Below are 20685 nucleotides of genomic sequence, written 5' to 3' on the forward strand. Positions count from 1 at the left end.
GCAAGATAATTTGGGAGAGGCAAAAAACATAAGCACTGATGTTGAAATGATTTATTGGACGTGGGTATTCATACAATCTTGGAGGAGATGGGAAAGAGGAATATCTAGGAGGGTGAAGTCTAGGTAGGCATGGTTGACAAGGGAGTGGGTGAGAAAAAGAGATTGCAGATATGGGTTAGAAAGTCCTATCTAGCCATAGCATAGTCAACCACAATAGCCTAGGGATTGATTTGCCTAGAGAAGAGTATTGAGAAATATTTTTATACATCAAGGGGTCACCATCAAATTGAAGCAGATAGCTTAAAGACTTGGGAGCAATAATAAATGACAACAAAAGTTCCGAGAGGTAGGGTGGTTTGGGCCCCTTCGAATCTGAATCCTCATATCTAGATGCATGTTAGAGGCGAATACTAACCATCCGTATCGGAGATAGTTGTGAATAAGGTAAGCTCCACCCATGGAGCCATGTTAGATCTCGGCATCTTGTGCCTAAATGTTGAAACCCAATGATACCTGACAAATAGGTGGTAGTGTTGTCTTATGCTGTTAGCATCTTAATGAGTAAAATAAAATGTCATGTGGAAAGCATTTCCTAGAAAGTCTCTGGAGAGGACCAGACATAGGTGTCTTGGTGCCACCATGCAATAGAGATAGTAGTTGTTCTAGGATCGATGTCTCTAAAATGCTAGTGCATGTGTTGAGTTTGCCTGGAAGAATGATATCCTTGGAGAAGAACACTGAGAGATCACTAGCAATGAAAACATCCTTGTGGGCCAGGTCTTGTTGAGCCTGAATCCACATTTATCTAGCATGCCTGTTAGAATCCAATATTGACACACTAGATCAGACAAAGTGACAAATGAGGCAAGCAAAATCCCACATCCATGAACTCCACCAGATCTCTGCTTCTTGTATCTCTATTCTGAAGCCCAATGTGCCTTGTAACAGATGGGGGGGGAAGGGGTTCTCTAAAAATTACTTATTATGATTGGAAGTGAAGAGTAAATTTGAAAGAGTGTTGAGTTGACAAGAAATGATTGTAATGTAGCAGATTGAATCTAGAAACTGAAGAATTAACGGGGGCAAAGTTCTAGGCAGTCTCTTGGATGATTTGGAGGAATGGCAATGAGATCTGGCACCCATGCGCCTTGCCACATCAATTTTTGCATAGAAAGATGTACAGGGAAGCTTTCAATGAAGAATCTTCCCTGCTGCATTTTGGGGGAGTTACTGATCTTTAAAAAGTAAAAGCAGCAACTCAAATTACAGCTAGAATATAGATTTTTAGTGAAAGGTAGTAACTTATTAAAATTGGGGGTTAAGGCTGACATGTAAGCTCTTCTTGCCTATTTTGGGGGAGGAACCCACATGAGACATTATCTATGTCTCGAGTGACCTACTGAAGAGCATTGTAATATAATATGTACTTGCTCAAAAAAGGAAAATGAATAAAAAAGAAATCTGTTTTCTGGTGTCTTATGACCCAAGAGTTGGCTTTGGTTCCTTAGATGAACCAAATAAAGATTATTTTCCTTTAGGAGGTGCATGCTTGCACTCTAGATTATCCCATTTGTTTTTGTATGGTGGTTAAATTTTACGTGGGAATATGCAAATTTTTAATGGTCAAGACTCAAAATCTGAATCTGAAATTCAAGTGAATTTCTTTTATATAACTGATGCAAAGAAGTTTTGATAAATTGCAATGAGAATTATCTTCTAATTATCTCTACTATTTTTGTTTAATATGTGTCCTTTATCTTTCCGAGGATTGCCATCAACTATATAAGACTGATGCTTAGAGAATCAGGGTAAAATTTCTCTTTGCAGATGAAGCAGAATCTATGTGATACATCCACAAAATGAGTCTGAAAAGAAGAAATGATGTTTTGGACAACTTTGATGCTAAAGCTAGTTTCTTAAATATTGGCATTCTTTAATATTTGAAAGGTGGACAAAACCTACTTTTGGATACCTAGACACCTGGAGATGACAGAGACATGGTAAGCAAAATGGCTTTCAGCTAGATGGAATAAAGAGATCTGGTTATTCTCGATCAAGTAACCTTTTGAAATGCTGCATACACAATAGATCCATAACACATTTCAATGAAAAAGAAGACTAGTCTGCCCCAAAGAAGAACTGGACCACTAGTATGCATTCGTGTAGGAAAGGTCATTTTAAAAAACAATAAGTAATGCAGATCATGAGGAGGGGGTTCCTAGAAGGTATGGTTTAGCTAATTATTGAGTGAAGCTAATTGATCATTAAGAATGAAGTGACTAAAGTGTGGCTATCCAAGAAATTAAGTAAGACTAAGGAAATACTCATTCAATCCGAAACTTATGTCTGTTGGAGTAGTGGTTTAACATGGTTAAGTGCTGCTTAGTGCTTCTATCTTTCTTTTGCTGTCTTTTTCTAAAATTCCCTTTTGTACATTTCTTTTATACACGCAATTACCCTTTTCTTCAAAATTCTGGTGATCAATTGTGGTTTGCTTTAAGCTTCTGGTGAATGATGTCTGTACACATTTCTATTTATTTACAAGTTTGGGACTTCATTTTTTTCCCAACAACAGAAGAAAATCAGGTTCTGACTATTTGGTGCTGTGGAATTCTCTAGGGGTGATTGCATTCCTCCGAAGCATCTCACTTGAAGCTGTAGGGTGTGGGGTTCATTTGGCAGCAGGAGCTCATGGAATCCTTATTCATACAGAATCTGCATTAGGCGGCATTCCACCATCATTTTCACTTACGTCAAGAGATAATTTAGAGGTAGCAGGGAAAATTAATCAACCGGGAGATGCACGTCAGGGGCTACGCCAGGTACCATATATTCTTATAAAATTATTTAGTACAATAAAATAACCCATGCTTACATTCCTTGGTCAGATTATCTATGCTTTTAATAAGACAGGAAATGAGTTCTTTTCCACTTATGGTTCCATCATGTAGCATTGTTGGTATGGTAGTTTAGAATCTAGATTGGACAAGTTACTGGTTTCGCGCTCTCAGCTTGCATTGGAGAAGTTGCATTAGTTCACAAATTATTACTTTTTAGCCAAGTTACCAGGATCTGAGTATGGATTTGCCATATTTTTGAAAAGCCACGATCTGGATATGACAGGGAAACAGCAAGTACTTTTATTATTTACAGTTTTCTATAATTAAAAAAAATTAGAGTAAAGAGTGACAACATTATAAATGATAATCTGATAATCATCATCAGTAATATATAAATATGAAGACTGAAAGTGCGTTGCACATGGCAAGGACTCAAGTATGGCGTATGGTAAAGCTTAAATTTAAAGGGAACAGCCTACAGGTAAAGGTAACACTGTAACAAGTAACAGGTGAAAGGTCAATAGTCCATCCAATAATGGCTAATCATAATACTAACAGTGAAACAGTGAACATGGTTAAGAACAAAAGGCCTCAGTGACTAAATCTTTTGAGGGTGTTAGATGTGCACATCTATTCCCAATATAACTGTTGTGTACAGTTTGACAAGTAGTTATTAGACTACAGATATGATTGGAAACAAATTTTGTAGTCATCTTATGGTATTGTTTCTAAACATGAAATTCCTCAGCTTCATTAACTAATAGAAATCGTAAATGTCAAAAGATGCTGTACTGCTATCCGCATTACCAGTGAGTTTGTGGTTAAAATCTAGAAAATATTTGAACCAACAAATATCTGAAATGCATTAGAAGTATGTGGAGTCTTGCGTTGGTTCTAAACATGAACTTCCTCATCTTTATTAACTAATATAAATCATAAATGTCAAAAGAAGCTGTACAGCTATCCGCATTACCACTGAGTTTGTGGTTAAAATCTAGAAAATAGTTTGAAACAAAAAATGAACGAACACATATCTGAAATACATTAGAAGGATGTGGAGTCTGGACATGTTTTAGTATACAGGTAAGAGCCTTAATGAGAAATAGCAAAGGTTCACAATCCATCAAGTAAAAACAAGCATTGTCCATATTGCTGAGCAGCTTAAGGACTAACAGTCTTATAGTCCATACTCTACAGGAACAAACAGACCTGAGACAACAGACAGTGAAGTTTGAGTACTGAACAACATCAAACCTGTAGGCTGTAACTAACGTCTAGACTTTAATGAAGTGACTGCATCATTAATCTTTGATATAGCTTTGATTATTTGTTCCAAATCTTAGAAGCAAGCACCAAATTCTTCACACACTGCACAAGCTTGACTCCCTACAACAACTGAAGCTTCAAAACTTTCAACCTCACTGTTCAGGAGTCACGGTGTTATTTTGCTCACTGCTCACTGAAGATTCACTTCCTATGATAGGCTTTGGAAGGGAGGAGGTGTCTTCTTACTGATATCACTGCCCTTGGGGTTTCACCAAGTGGCAGTAATCCTTAAAAATTATTTTTGATTGGGATCCATGCATGATGGTGGCCTCAATGATGTCGGATATGTTTCATATTTTAGGGATCTGACGGTCTTTTTCAGGATCTATTTCTAGGTCGCAGGGATTTTCTATTGCAGTTTTATGCATATTTTAGCCATAAAACTCACTTGCATACCCCAAACCTTGCATGCCTAATTGATGGATTTGTTCCTTTATTGATCCATCATTGTAAGACTATTTCTTCTAGCTGTTATATGACATTGCATGCCATATCATTGAATATCTATCAAACGTTCACTTATAACAGCTCTCTAACCCATTTAAGTGGTCTAAGCATAAAGTAGTTGAACCTTGATAAAGAGTATCTTAGGCTTGTTGGTTCCGCTAGTACCTTATCCCAATCACTTGACCTTGCATCACCTTAAACCCTTCTTGTTGAATACCCTTTAGGTGATCTATACAGGGAAGCCTCCCTTGTGATTTAATCTGCCACTAAATAGCTGGAGAAGGTGACATTGTTGGCCGATCTCTTGTTGCCATAAGGTCTGGATCTGCTTAGTGGGGCTTCACACTAGACTTGCTGTAATAGGTACTTTTAAATGAAATCCTCTTAAGGTGTCTTTCTTTGGGCCTAGGTTTGGGGTGAGGAAAGCCCTTTAGCTTTAGATCAATAAAGGCTAGATGTCCCTTGCTCCCCGCGAGTGCTAATGCTTTCAGAACCATGTTCAGGACATGTCATCTAGGGTAGATTGCATGGACAATGTTATCAGACCCATAGTGCTAAACAATTGTGAGATTTGGGGTCCTATTCTACTTGAGTTGAGTTGGGCCATGACAGAGAGAGTTTAATGCCTCATGCTTCATTGTATCATGAGATGCAAGATGACAGTTTCCCAAGATATTATTTAGACCGAGATTTTGGCCCACCCTTGTAGGATTGAAATTGTATTTGGTCTGGTCACCCTTCTGCATTGGGTCCAGGGCTATGTTGAGTTGCTAGCCGATAGAGATTGCTACCCTTATCTTGCTTACGCTACTTCAAAGGCCATAGCTACTTCTAGCACTTTTTGTTGGGCTCATTGTTGGTTTGCAGAGGTAACCTATCTACTTTAGTTAGTTGCTATGTTGTAGGAAATGACCCCCAACTCAATGTACTCATACCTGTAGCATCTAGAAATATTGAGGCACCATTGAAATGCTGCTGGCTATATTGTACAATGTTTCACAATTTGAAAACACCATATGGTACAAGTGATGGACTTTTAACACAAATGGTACAACTGATGGCCCCAAGAAGGGTGTGGGGCCCTTCTATGGCCAAAAAAATCTTAATCTACTATTAAAATTGATCTCTAATCACTGTCAAACTTACATTCATTTAAAAAAAGAATTTAGAAGTCGCTAGAAACCATAACAGCTTCCTTACCATAAAAAGCACTTCATTCAATCATTGCTCGCACATTATTCAACAAGAGGAGCTTCCTACAACAACAACAAGCATTTTACTTGTGTTTTAGTCTTTAGAGCATTGAGAGCAAGCTTTGGTGCATTTCTGTTACTTGTCTGTAGCTCATGTTTCATTTCATTACCAGTAAATATGACCTCATGTACAAAGTATGGGTTTAGATGCATAGCCTCATGTATGAAGTTTGATTTTGGAATCTTGGATGTTTACCCTCATCTATAAAGGTTAATTTTGGATTTTGCATCATGCAATCATCTATGTGAGTTATTGTATGATGAAATCATCTATGAAGTTTGATGTATGAAGTTTGATTTTGGAATCTTGGATGTTTACCCTCATCTATAAAGGTTAATTTTGGATTTTGCATCATGAAATCTTCTATGTGAGTTATTGTAGAGATGGTTTTCCTTAAAAAATGTCATTCATGTTTATCATTCTTATCTTCTCTTGCAAGAGAATGTGTTATTTGTGTGTGTGTGTGTGAGCGTGTGATGGTTCTTTCAACGTTTCCATTTGTTTGAGGGGGAAGCGGAGGGATTGTCATGTTTCCAGGTGTTCCTGTCGGAAACTTCTAGATGTTTCATCATTGGTATCTTGATGGATTGCCTCCTCCCTTTCAGATACTCTTAATGCCTCTACTTGACCTTATTGACCAAGCACAGGTTGAATAAGATTGTTAGAGAGGACATATTTATACAATTTGTCTAGGTTACACATGCCAATCTACCAAAGGGATATCCCAAGATGGCCTCCTATGCAAAGCACTTGATGAAGTTGAGGGGCAACCTAATTTTTTTGCCCTCTTACACTCTTACTCATTGGATAAATGCTCTTAAGATCCCTCTTGGGTAGTTTTGGGCGGGTTCTCGTCAATGTTTTGTTGAAATTGATCATCGTATCACATAGGGGGATAAAATTTTCTAGCCTTGCCACTTCGGTGAAGGCAGAGGAGCACTTCATTTGTTGAGTTTCCCATCTATTAAGAGATCATAGTTTAATTTCATTGTCCTTTCAAGGAGTCAAAGAACAATTTGTCTACCTTCTTTTAGTTTTTTGACTAGAGATGCTTGGTCCTATACTTGAGGGAGGCCCTCCTATACTTGAGGGAGGCCCTTAGCTTGAGCCCTGACTCACTTTGATCACCCCTACTCAAAATTGACACCTGCAAGCTCGTTACCTCTTTCTTTTGTGTGCTCTCGATAGACAAATGCACTAAGAGGTAGGGAGACAAAATAACTTTATTAACTGTTAGATTTGTGAGACCTTGGCAGAGCATCTGGGCTTTAGCTAGTGATTCCCTTATGGGAGTTTCATATTAGATATTGAAACAAATCTCATGACACCAACAAAATTACAAATAGGAGACTTCCACCAAATCTCAAGAAAACAGACATATCTCAAACTAGACTCCCCATTGCTTCTATATCTTCTTTTTAGATGCTTCATTAATCATTTATCTTGGGTTCCTTTTTAGATGCTTCATTAAGCCTAAATCTTAGGAGATATAAATTTGGGGGTTGTTGACCAGTGCCCCCTAGGTGTCACAATATTGAATAGAGCTTTTGTTATTGGGTTTTGAGTTCTTGGATGTTCTTGTGTTGCCACTTTGCTTCTCAATTTCATGTTCTTAGACCATATATCTTATCTAGTGTAGCAAAGTTTAGGTATGCTTTTGTCATGCTTTTATAGGAGTGACCTTTGCATTTCCACTTTATATACCACATTGTTGTACTTAACACTACCTTTAACCTATTTGTGGTCAATAGTTGGACATCGATAGAATTATCTTATCTTAGAGGAGTGACCTTTGCGCTTCCACTTTGTATCCCATACTCTTGTACATAGTACATAGTAGTGCTTTTGACCTATTTGTGGTCAATGGTTTGGACGTTTATAAAATTATCTTAAGCTTAATCTATCTTTCTCTACTTTCAAGTGTCATCATCAAAAGGAAGATTCTTCCATTTGATTAAATACTCAGTGACGATATTGTGACATTGCTGCAGGCTTCAAGTGTTTATAATTGATTCTAGCTCCAAAATGAGGTTGCCTTCATCTAACTTAGGGAATGTTGTCTGAACTTTAACATGCCACCCAATGAACTTAAACTTGGAAGATATTGTGCATGTGTGAAGATGTTGGTATGTTTAAGGCATATGCCACTTCCCCAATACTGTTGACTATCTTTGCGCCGAGAGGTGCTCTCTAGCCTAGTATGGAATAGATGTTGTAATGTCTTGTTTTGTCCTATTATGTAAACATTTTAACTCGGTCAAATTACATAAAAATAAATAAATAAATAAATAAATAAATAAAAAATTTAGAAAAAAATAAAAATTAATAATTAAAATAAAATTGAAGTAAAATAGTCAATTTTTGTTGGCAGTTTTTGGGCTCTAGGTTTTGACAACCCATGGTTTTTCAAATGGTCTCTCTCTCTCTCTGTGTATATATATATAAAATGTAAATCTATGAAATTCTGATCTGCTATAGTAAACAACCTGAAAACTACATTTTTTTCATATAGACACATAATTTCTCTACTAATTTTGCAGCGAAATAGAACAGAAATAAATACACAATTTACACAAGAGAACACAACAATTTTTCTAGGGAACCCAACTTTGGGAAAACCCTCTGCTTGATGAGAATTTTAATGAGAACAAAAACTAAGCAATTGATCTCTTATAAAATACAATTGTTTCAATTTGAAAGACACACTTGTCGTTCCTGCTTGATCTAAGCTTGAAACCTGTGTAAGACTGCTTATCTCTACTGCCCTCTGCCAACCTATGCACAAGCCTCACCTGCACACTCTTTTCTCTTACAAGCTCACACACAAACAAACCTGTGCAACCAAACCCGTCAGCACTATTATCTTGTCTCACCAACTCATGCTCACAAGATAATAAATAAATTGCGCCTTCCATTAGAGGAAATTTCAGCCTAAAAGTTTCCATGAAATTTTCACGTAATTTCCATGTCATAATATGTAAACCAATCAAAATCATTTAAATTTAAAAAGTACGTGTCTTACATAATTTTAAATTGTTTAATTTGGGTATCCGTGAAATATTATATTATTAATTTTGGGTATTGATGAAATATTTTATTATTAATTTGGATATTTGTGAAATATTTTATTAATGTTATTTACCCATAGCCATATGAATTAGAATATAAAAAAAGTTATTAATGCAATGTAAATCTTGATATTAGTGAAAAATTAAAAATTAAAAATGCAGGCCCATTTGACATTAATAAACATGCCCAAAAAAAAACACCAAAAAAATTAGTTAAAAATAATATATATATAAAACACCAAAAAAATAGTTAAATATAAAATATATAGCTAAATATAAAATAGTTAAATAGTTTAAAACAGTTAAATATAAAATAACTAAATAGTTAAAAAACGTATTCCAAAAAGGACAAATTACTAGATTCCAGCCAAAAATATAAAAGATATATAAAATAGTTAAATAGTTAAAAAACATATTCCATAAAAGACAAATTACCGGATGCCAACAAATGTATTTCAGGGGAAATTGTGGCCTTGGTAGACCACCGTATAAAAAACAGCAAAAAGGTAATTATATATCTATATATTTGTTTTTTTAATTAATTTTTTATTTTATTTTTTAACTTTTTTAATAAATGTGTCATATATAGAGGGATTTCGATAAAAGTAAAAAATTAGAAATAGTATATTAATTTTTTTAATTAAATCTCGTGCTAATAAATATTGTTGAACATAGATAAAAGTAAAGTAATATTAAAAAATTGTCTATATGGCATTTTTTTTATTAATCTCTCGATTTTTCCTTTAGGGTGAAATTTCGTCTAATGGTTCCCCCTTTTAAAGCCATTTGAATGGCTAAGCTTAGTGAGTTTCTAATTAAGGAGTTTGGTTTTGTGACTGATTTAGCATGCATGAGTTAACTACTCATGCAACTTGTCCTATCTCAAGTCAAGGATTTGAGACTCAAACACACATTCTTTTCCTCAATTAACTCGCATTAGAACTCTAATAACTTGACCTTCCACTTTAACACATAAGTTAATTGCAAAAATAACCCGTTCTAATTTTTAGGGACACTCCTAAATTTTAGGAACTCGAGCATGCACAAGAAGGAGCTCAAATTTGTCTCCTTGAATCAAGGCACAAATCAGGGAATCAATTTCTCGCTACTGTTTTCAACATTAAACTAACCTAGATCCATCTTAACTCCGGATCTACCAAGCACCAAGAGGGATCAAATCTCATTCCACTCTAAAAGAGGTTTTTCACCTCAAGAGATTTGATCCCTCTTCATTGGTAGATCCAAAGTTAAGATGGATCCTAGGATATTGTAGAGTCCATAAAGCTTTTGTAATGACTTTTGGCTACATTTTTTCTTGATGGATCCTTGTTTTAAAGGTTGAAGGCGAGATGGTAAATCAAATCACCCTTGTCAAATTGTCACTTTGAACGATTCTTATTTGTTTTTTGTTTCATTTGGTTACGTGACAGTGTAAGATTTGTTGAAGAATGTAACTAGTGTCGGTCTTCATAATTGTATTTGAGTCATGATGTAATGTATTTGTCAAAAGAAAGAAATAAATTTTATTATAAAATAAATCGACTTATTAAAGCATGGGTTTCATGCTTGGGTCAATGGTTCTTAGGTCAAAGCCTCCATTGTGGGATTTTAGGGTTTATGTCAGGCGTCCTTGTCCATGTCCATGTCATGTAAAAGACTCTTCTTGGGTTTCATCTATCAAGAAAGGAAAAGAAATTTGTTCTAATGTAAAATAGGTATTTTAGGTCTCCTCCACTGAGTCGACCTCAAGAATGACAAGTCAACCTCATCAAGGGAATTTGACCTCACACAAACAATATATGAAGGCAACAATTCAACTCATTTGGAGGCAGAAAATGGTAGTGAAGTTTATGGAGAAGGATTGAAGAATCTGGAAGACCAAAATTGAGTTCTTGGGCAATCTATCTCTCACACGTGTGAAGTTTCTAGATTATAGCTGGGCCAAAATTTTGAAGTTGCTGGGGTCGAAGTTTCTAGATTATAGCTGGACCAAAATTTTGAAGTGGTTGGGGTCAAGGTTCTGGATTGTAGCTGGGCCAAAATTCTGAAGTTGCTAGGTGTCAAAAGTTTGGGTTGTTGCTGGGCTATAGCTGCTGGACAAGAAGAGACCACTGAATTTTGCTGAATCATATTGCAACACTGACTTGGTGGAGAAGGAAGGTCTTTTAGGTCTAAGGTCTTGGTCTATCTCAATTTGATTTACTAATGGAAGAGTTTGATCGGGTTTTCCCCTATAGAGGGGTTTTAGCCTTGGCTGAGTGCCTACATTTGGTGTCGTCGATCTTCATGATTTGTTATGATGATTGCTTGATGAAGCTTAAGATAAAAGGAGAACATAAGAGAAGATAATAAAAGTACAATAATATCACAAGTAATTATCAACATAAGAAAATCTTTTTGCCTTTCAGATTTTCCAACATGGTATCAAAGCTAAGGTGAAGAAGGAAGAAAGAGATAGCTTGAAGATCTATTGAGGAAAAGGGGATCAAAGGAAGGTCATTAAGGAAAAGGACTATACAAGGAGAATACTATCTATTGGAACTATGTCAACTACAATGAAGGGAGAAAACAAGCTAGAAGGATCCTCCAACTACAGGGAATGGAAAAAGAGGATAGATCTCGCCCTCGCTAAGCATCAAGTTTTGGACCTTGTTCAAGGAAAAGTCAAGAAACCTATAGATGATGCAGAGAAGGAGAAGTTCAAAGAAGCTAAAATCTTGGCCATGAATCTGATAGTATATCGAGTAAAGGACAACCTAATTCCATACATATCCAACATAGACTCCGCTCAAGAAATGTATGAAGCTCTTTCCAAATTATTCACCATCAAGAACATTGGTCAAATAGCAAGCCTCAAGAATGAACTAAGGACAATAAGGATGACAAGAGACGATATTGTATCATCATACTTTGTAAGGATATCTAGAATAAGAGATGAACTCCAAGCAATAGATGAAGTTGTACCAAAAAAGGAGCTTGTAATTGCTACTCTTCTAGGACTACCAAAATCTTGGAGTGCTTTTGCATCAGGAATTAGCAGTTGGAAGGATACTCCAACATTCGAACAAATGTGGAATGCATGCAGTCAAGAAGAAGTTAGAATATTATTAGTAAACAACAAGGAGGATGAAGAAGAAAACACCTCTAATGCCTATTTTGCTCATCACAAGAAGAAGGGAACCTTCAAGAAGTTCAAAGGACCAAAGAAGAAAGTTGACCTATCCAAGATTGAATGCTACAATTGTCATAAGATGGGTCATTACAAAAATCAATGTCTTGAGAATCCAAGGAATAAGAAGAGAGATAGGGTACAAACAAATATCACTGATGAAGCTCCACTTAAGAAGAACAAGACTGAAGAACCGAAAGTCAAAGACATACTACTAAGTGCTCTCTTACATATCCTTAGTCTTCTATTCTAAGTTTTGTATTGTTTTCCTTTATGTTTTGATTTCTAGAGTTTGTAGGTCTAATATGTCTTGTTAGAACATTTTTCAATTATTTTGATAAGTTGTAGTCGTCCCTCATAAAGATTAGGTTAAGAGGGAGCCTTCCACCATTTTACCAAAAGATAAGCATTTTCTTCTTTGTTTCATCTTTACATGTTTGGTTTCTTCCTCACATCAAGATTTGTTCGTATTATATGCTAATAACCTTTTATATTTTGCTTGGTTAAGAAAGATTGCAAAATACACAAAGGTTATGGAGGGGACTTCAAAGGATAAACTTGAAGCATGGAAGAAGTTATGTTGCAAAGGAAGCCCTTCAAGAATTGATATCCTACAAGGTTTGTTAAAGAACAATTCAAGGTATGTCTTAAACTACAAGTTTTGTTACAAGGTTCTCTTCATAGAAAATGTATGTTCATTCTCTTTTGAAATTTGCTTTACATTACTGACATTGTTATGTCTAAGATTTTGAATCTTAAAGATTCTTTTTAGGGTGATTAATCATTGGATTGAATCTACCCTCGTTATACTATCATTTTGATCATTCTTGTGAAACCCTAACCTTTAGGGTTCACTGTAAAACCCTAGCCTCTTAATGCTAAGGGTATGCCAATGTTAATAATGAAACCCTAAGTCTTCTTAGGGTTTGTCTAGAACATATGATGAAATCCTATTCTTTTGAAATTTAGGGTTTTGGTATTGTTATGATAAAACCCTAGTCCTTTAGGGTTTGCAGTTAATGTCTAGGTAATATAATGAAACCCTAGATTTTTAGGGTTTGGTGATTTAGGGTTCATGAACAAAACCTTTATAATAAGATCCTAGGAATGAAACCCTTGGTGTATATTCGTTTGTATGATCGAAACCCTAGTCTGAATAAAATTGTTTGTCTATACACACGTATAATAACTTAAGATTTAGTTTGTGAAATCTAGGGTTTGTAACAGAACCCTAGTAAAAATTGATATTCTAGGATATTGTTTTCGATATGATTTAGTTTTGATGATAAAATACTAGGGTTTGCAACAAACCCTAGTAGAGTCTGACATGTAATTCTAAAAACTTATTGTTGAAACCTTAGATATATTGTACTATGATTGGATTGTTATTGAATTGCTGATATCTAAGGCTTTATGTCTCGAAGATGAAGTCTAGGGTTTATGACAAAAGCCTAGTAAGAAGTTGAAGACTAGTATATAAAAAGATGTGTCTCTTGCTGATTATGAACCTAACTAGGTTTAGGTATTTGATGTCTAAAGTTTGAATGTTTTGATGCTTCCATTGTAATGACATGATAAACATATTATAGTTGTCTTCATGCTTCTGTATATTTGTATTTGGTTGTACTTACTGTTGAAGATTTGCAGGTACATAATCTTCAAGATATTCATAAGTTGAAGATGATAATGATGAGCATGATGAAGGAAGCTATCAGAGGGATGATGATCAAGATAACCTTGATGCCATGAATGAAGTCTTGAAAGAATGAAGTTTCTCCGAAGTTATGAAGTTGTTGATCTCCCCAAGTTGAGAGGGAGCCTGGATAGAAGAAAGGGTATATCTCTCCAGTTGAGAGGGAGGGCATATTATGACAATCATAATGAATACCTTGAAGTAAGAATGAAACTGAATGAATGAAAGTACTACAGATGAATGTTCGTGATTCATGAAGTTATAAACAAAAGACTTGAGAAGTATTGAGACTGTATTTGGTGTTGCTGAAGAAATGGAAAAGGAAAACTTCCAATAAGATTGAAGATGATATAAGCAACATCAGAATGATTGAGGACCCCGAAGGTTTGTGTTTACTTGTATATATACATTTGAAAGTTTATTACTGATTGGGGTTGTGATTGTGCAGGATCTCTCCATAAAAGATTGAACGTTTGAAGCATGCTTGGATTGGTGGATATATCTGATTTAGTTGATTAGGAGAGATAAAGCATCTTATGGGAATATGCTCGAGAGAACATGTGGTCGACCTATGTGTTGATGTCTAGATCTTGAAGCAGGGAGGGTAGCGTTGGTCATGGAGCTTTGACCTCGGATACACACCTATATCCCTGGGTTGGTGGTAGAGCTTAAAACTCTGATGGTACCTATAGTGGCTAAAGCTTGAGTCCACCTAATTCCACCTGATTAGAATACCTTGGCAAGTTTCTAATCAGAGCACTATGTGTGCAGTAACTCTTCATAGAGTATATCATTTGAAATCTTCCATGTACATTTGTATATATGTAATTATGAATATCTCCCTAGTTAAGAGGGAGTGTTGAGGAATGTAACTAGTGTCAGTCTTCATAATTGTATTTGAGTCATGATGATGTAATGTATTTGTTAAAAGAAGAAAAATAAATTTTATTATAAAAGAAATTGACTTATTAAAGCATGGGTTTCGTGCTTGAGTCAATGGTTCTTAGGTCAAAATCTCCATTGTAGGCTTCTAGGGTTTATGTCAAGCATCCTTGTCCATGTCATAATGTAAAAGATCCTTCTTGGGCTTCATCTATCAAGAAAGAAATTTATTTTAATGCAAAATAGGTATTTTAGGTCTCCTCCACTGAGTCGGCCTCAAGAAGGACAAGTCGACCTCATCAAGGGAATTTGACCTCACACAAACACTATATAAAGGCAACAACTCTATTCATTTGGAGAACACTCACTAAACAGGTTTGATCTATAGTTGCTAGAGGCAAAAAAAGATAACGAAGTTGCTGGAGAAGGATTGAAGAAGCTGGAAGACCAAAATGGAGTTCTTGAGCAATCTATCTCTCACACGTGCGAAGTTTCTCGATTATAGCTAGGCCGAAATTCTCAAGTTGTTGGTGTTGAAGTTTCTGGATTATAGCTGGCCTAAAGTTGTTGGGGTCGAAGTTCTGGATTGTAGCTGGCTTGAAATTTTGAAGTTGTTGGGGTCAAAATTTTGGCTTGTTGTAGCTGTTGGACAAGAAGAGACTACTAAAGCTTGCTGAATCATATTGGAAGGCTGACTTGGTGGAGGAGGAAGGTCTTTTAGGTCTAAGGTCTTGGTCCATCTCAATTTGATTGACGAGTGGAGAGTTTGACTGGGTTTTCCCCTATAGAGGGGTTTTAGCCTTGGTTGAGTGCCTACATTTGGTGTTGTTAATCTTCATGCTTTGTTTTGATGATTCCTTGATGAAGCTAAGATAAAATAAGAACATAAGAGAATATAAACTACAATAATATCACCAGTAATTATCAACATAGGAAATCTTTCTGCCTTTCCGATTTTCTAACAAGATTGTCCCTTAGGAGTTTAGGGTTTTTGAAAGCTATGAGCTTTGATTGCTTGAATCTTTAGATATAGAAGGAATGCATGTGTCAAAGGCTTGGTGGAGGATAGCTATAAAGTGCTTCTAAAGGAGCTGTCTTCAATGATTCATGGTTTGAGGTGTTATGCCTCTATTTTGCTAAAGGTAGCCTTTCAGACCATTGGGATTGTTTGTTTGTAGTGAGCAATGAAGGCAACCTTTTGGGCACTTGTTCAAAATCTTAATTTGGCCTTATGCTTGTCAATGAGAAGTAGATCTCGATTAATGTCACGGTTTAGGACATTCCTGAAATTTTGTGAATAACCTAAAGGAAAATGTCTTCAATTTTTCTAGCTTTGGTAGTGGAACAAAATGTTTAGAATTGGGCATTCTAGATACGTTTGCCAACAATCAAGATGGTATCTTTTCCTTCTAATTTGGAAAGTCTTGTAATGAAATCCATGGAAATTTCTTCCCAACCTAGATGTTGAATGCGTAGGTGGCTAAGCAAACTAAGGGATTTTATAGTTTCCCCTTTATTGTGCAGGTGAGTCTCACAAAATATAAATTACATACATCACCCTTAAAACCATTTCAAAAGGAGAGTTTGACTCTATGATATATTTTTAAAAATCCTAAATGACTTGCTGCAAGTAAGGCTTGGGATTCAAATCAACTTTGTTGTTTGGAACTAGAATTTGGGATAAAAGAGATATGGTTTTTATACCTCAAAATGTCTACATTCCAGGGGTAATGTTGTAGAGGTTGGAACCATCCTGAAGTTGGTGTATCAACTACTATTTGGATGGGTTCGTATGTTAGCTAGTCTCGATCTCTTCTATCCATCGTGTCAAAAAGAGGGGATAAAAATGTCATGTACATGGGGTGTATTTGTACACTGTTTAGAAAGTTCAATTGCAATGCTAGCCTTTCCCTTTCTGTATATGATGTCAAAGTCGTAAGCCTCGATTTTAGCTACCCACTTTTATTGTTTTTGGGAAGAAGTTTGTTGCTCAAAAAGATATCCAAGGCTAGAGTTATCAATGTTAACCTTGAGATGTTGCCCAATGGATGTTGACGCCATTTCTTAACTACATGCAAGATGGGCAACATTTGCGGCTTATAGGTGGACTTGGAGAGTTTTCTACCTTTGAGGTGCTTAATTTCAAAGGAAGTGAGTCTATCCTTCTATAGCAACAATGCATCAAGACTTGTTCTTGAAGCGTCATGTTTAATGATGATACCTCAATAAATTTTGGCGTTGACAAAACATGGGTATGTGTTAGAGTTACACAAACCTGGATGGTCTCATTGAAGGATTGAAATGAATTCTTTCTAAGAAAGGGTTGTGAGTGGGGCAATAATTTTGACATAGTCCTAGGCAATTTTGGTATAGTAGTAAATTATGTGCTTAAATAATTCAACTTCCTTATTGACTAAAAGTGCCTACATATATTTGTTATAATATTTGGAGAACTTTATATAAATGAGAAAATGTGGTCAGATCAAGAAATATTGCTTCATAATGTCATCAACAAAGACAAGAGCACACCTCTGCAAGTGAGGCTTGAAGATATAATTCATGAAGCTTTAAAAAGTAAAGTAGAGGGAGCATTGATTAATGACATAACCATGAACTCATAGGGCCCTCATGTGTTTGGAAAATTGTTTTGTGAACATTTTCTCTCAGATATAGAATTGGTTTTAACTAGAATGAAGATAAAGTTTGGAAAAGGATGTAGCAACACACAAAGTTCATCCATTAGATCATCAATTGTAGGAATGTGAAAGTTGTCTTTGACTGTAATTTTATTTCATCCTTTTATTTGATACACAGGTGTACAAAAGTCACTGTGACTGGATCTATTGAATTGCACATCCAACAATTCTTGAATTAGGTGTTCAATCTCAATTTTTTTTACTGTTAAGGATTGTGATATGACCTAACTGGTTGGGATGCTGCTTTCAATCAAGTCTATGGTGTGTTCATGGTCATATGATGGGATGAAGCTTGTTGGAGGCTCTTGATATACTTAAGCATGCTTATTTGTAATTGTGTAACTTAGTTGAGGAATACTAGAATTACCCTTTATGGAAATGCCATAGAAATAGCCAATAACGCACTTGGAACATTTTTTGAATGGTTTTCTTGTCTTATGAGAGGAAATGATTTGATTAAGGGGACTATTGATCCCACAAAGTATATAAGTGCATTCAACTTGCTGGAATTACATGAATAACTTAGAATTCATAGAAATTATTTTATAGTGCGAGGCCATTTGACCCTAGAACATTATTGTTTTTGCTTGAGTTAGTAATATAAATGAGGTGGAGACTTGATAAACAAACATGCTTAGCTTGACACATTCCATATTCCATTGCAAGAAATTGTACTAAGTTCTAACATTGCCAATCATGAAGAAATGTGCTAATATTTGCAATCATGACTTGAAACTTTTGACTAGGTATTGAAAATAATGAAGTTGTGTAGCTATCTTATGGTTAATGAAGTTGTAGGGGCCTAAGTGAGGCTCTTGAAATTCTCAAGCATGTTGTTTTGTAACGATGTGTGACTTCCATTGAGTAATATTAACATTCCCCAATTTAGAAACACCCTAGAGATGAGCAAATGATCAAGAAATGATCTGATGTGGGGGAGTATTCATACCAAACGAGTGAATAAGTGTGATCATCTTTGCTAGAATTGCATGAATAACTCGTTATAATTCATAGAAATATTGTAAGAGTGTGAAGGCGTTGGAATTTTAGAACAACATCAGTGTTGTCTGAACCAACAAAATACATAGGATGGAGAGTTGATAATCAAGCATGCTTGTATTGACATTATTACAATAGTGTATTACAAGAAATTGTATTGATTGGCAATTGCAGCCTAATTATTGTGACAAGGTATGGAAAAAGTTGATTTGTGTAACTAATTTATGGTTAATGAAATTGTAGGTGTTGCTAAAATCAACAAGTAGTCAATGCTTCTTAGTGCATATTTCTATTTGCAATTATTATAAGGTGGCTACACCAGTTAGAGCATGCATGGCAATTGTGTGGATCTCTTGTCCAACCCACTCTACTTCCTCAATGGGAAATAGGCTCTATTTTTGTTAGGTGCTTGCAATGTTCTCGAGAAGCTAATTGTCCAAAGGACAAAATAACCTATCAATCCCCATAGGCTATAGTCCTCCATAAAGGGAAAACCCCAAAATACCCAATGTCAGGGCTAGTTTTGGGCCAGTTGGGGAAGAAACCCAAAATTGGGGTTTGGAGTAAAGTTTACTCAATCATTTAAAAATAAGAGACCCCTATTAGAAATATATAAATAAAAGAAAGCTGAATTCATTTTGGAGCATCATTGTGGATCAATTTCATTTGTTTCTTGAGCATTAGCTCTGAGGGTTTAAAGACCCCTTTTCTCTTGTTAATTTCAATGGTGAAAGATTCCACCCTAGTTGACACCATTCTCTTTTTCTCTCTATTTTGGCACAAGACTATTTTCTGTAGGAGGAGCAAAATTCTTTGTTGGATTCATCTTTGTTCTGGGCACATGAATGTTGAAGAATGTAACTAGTGTCGGTCTTCATAATGTGAAAATTTCTAACTCGAAATTCTACTGCAACAATTGATTTATTTTACCTACTTATTCTTCATAATAAGTTATTTACGATATCCCTTCAACAAACATTAAAATAAATTCTACTGCAGTTATCCCATAATTACACAGAGAAGATAACAACGATATACATGCACAAGAACCAATCACATCAATACAGTTGTTTTTGGACAATTGTCCTCGGAAAAACCGAATGTGGGAAAACTGGTGTAGCAGATGAGGGTTTTATTAATCTTTGATAACAATCGCTTTACAAGGAATGATTTTACAGATAAATTGAAAGAAAACACTTGAGACTTTCCCCTGAAAACTTTTTGACACCCTGGAGACCCTTCTCCCCACTTCTGCATCACTTTTGCGTCACTCTGCGTTATTTTGCGTCAGTGTGCGTGAGGGTTGTGTCTCCCCTGGATTGCGTCTACCTCTACGCTGTCTCTCAATGCCCCTGCGTGCCCTCCTCTTCCTCTACCCTGCAACTCCCCCCTGAAATCGATCTCCTTCTCTTTGAGAATCGATTTTCCTTGGGAAACTGAGTATTTGCCGATGTTTCTCCAAATGATCTTCAAGTCTTCTCTTATACTTTTCCCATTGACGAATCAATGACCGAGATTAAGTCTCTAATCAACGGCTAAGATTAAAACAGACTTGATCCTTATCTCTTAGAAGCTTCTCAGCCTTATCTTTATTAATACCTATTAATATTTTTATTTTCCTAAGTTTAGACTTAGGAACCCTTTAAAAATATTAATTATTTTAATAGCTCCTCATCTGGGTGGAATTTCTCCAAACGATTTTTGGGTCTTGGAGATCTCATGTGCCTTAGCCTCTCCACCAAATTTCAAGGCTAGAGCACATTCGATGCCACCCAAAATCAACACTCCCTCTTAGCGAGGAATGTGCTCTAGCAACGCTTCACCATAGAAGCATCCCACTGATCCTCTGCATCGGTCCTCTGTGTTGATGTTTGGCCTACTGCCCCACATTCACTACACTGTTGCTTCATGTACTGCTTCCCATGACACTGCCACTGCTACATCTGAACTACAGCTCCCTCTTAACATGCTGCATCATACTGCCCAAAGCATTGCCATTGCTAACTGCTGCACTGCAACTCCTGGTACTTATCCATTTGTGCTACTGAAATGGATTCTTCACCATCCCCATCTTCTCCCTAAAATAAACAAAGTATGTTCTTCCTAGAGCCTTGATGAGGATGTCTGCCACCTGTTCTCCTGTAGGAGTGTACCTCAACTGTACTGCCCCTCGTTGAGCACAGCCTCTGACAAAGTGACACTTGATATCAATGGGCTTCGACTGATCATGAAATACTAAATTCTCAGAGAGCTTGATGCAACTCTGGTTATCACACAAAATCCTGGTCGCTTCCATCCTTCTCTTGAATAG

At 36.0% G+C, this 20685-nt stretch overlaps 1 protein-coding gene across 3 annotated transcripts in view; it reads left to right on the plus strand.

Moving 5' to 3' along the window:
- Positions 1 to 20685, plus strand: part of ATG2 (autophagy 2) — a 98779-nt gene that overhangs the window by 55485 nt on the left and 22609 nt on the right. For 2 of the 3 annotated variants that reach the window (XR_016249447.1, XM_089385652.1), the window contains exon 11: positions 2620 to 2822. Coding sequence is in view for 1 of the 3 variants with exons in the window: in XM_089385652.1 (XP_089241778.1) it covers positions 2620 to 2822 (203 nt within the window). In the remaining 2 variants the exon portion in view is untranslated. Of the gene's footprint in view, positions 1 to 1827; positions 2001 to 2619; positions 2823 to 20685 lie in introns of those variants that run through there. The other variant, XR_016249448.1, reaches the window with a different exon arrangement.

Source organism: Pinus tabuliformis, chromosome Q, assembly GCF_031772625.1.
Source record: "Pinus tabuliformis cultivar Carrire ecotype Pingquan chromosome Q, CPIR1, whole genome shotgun sequence".
Lineage (NCBI taxonomy): Eukaryota > Viridiplantae > Streptophyta > Pinopsida > Pinales > Pinaceae > Pinus > Pinus tabuliformis.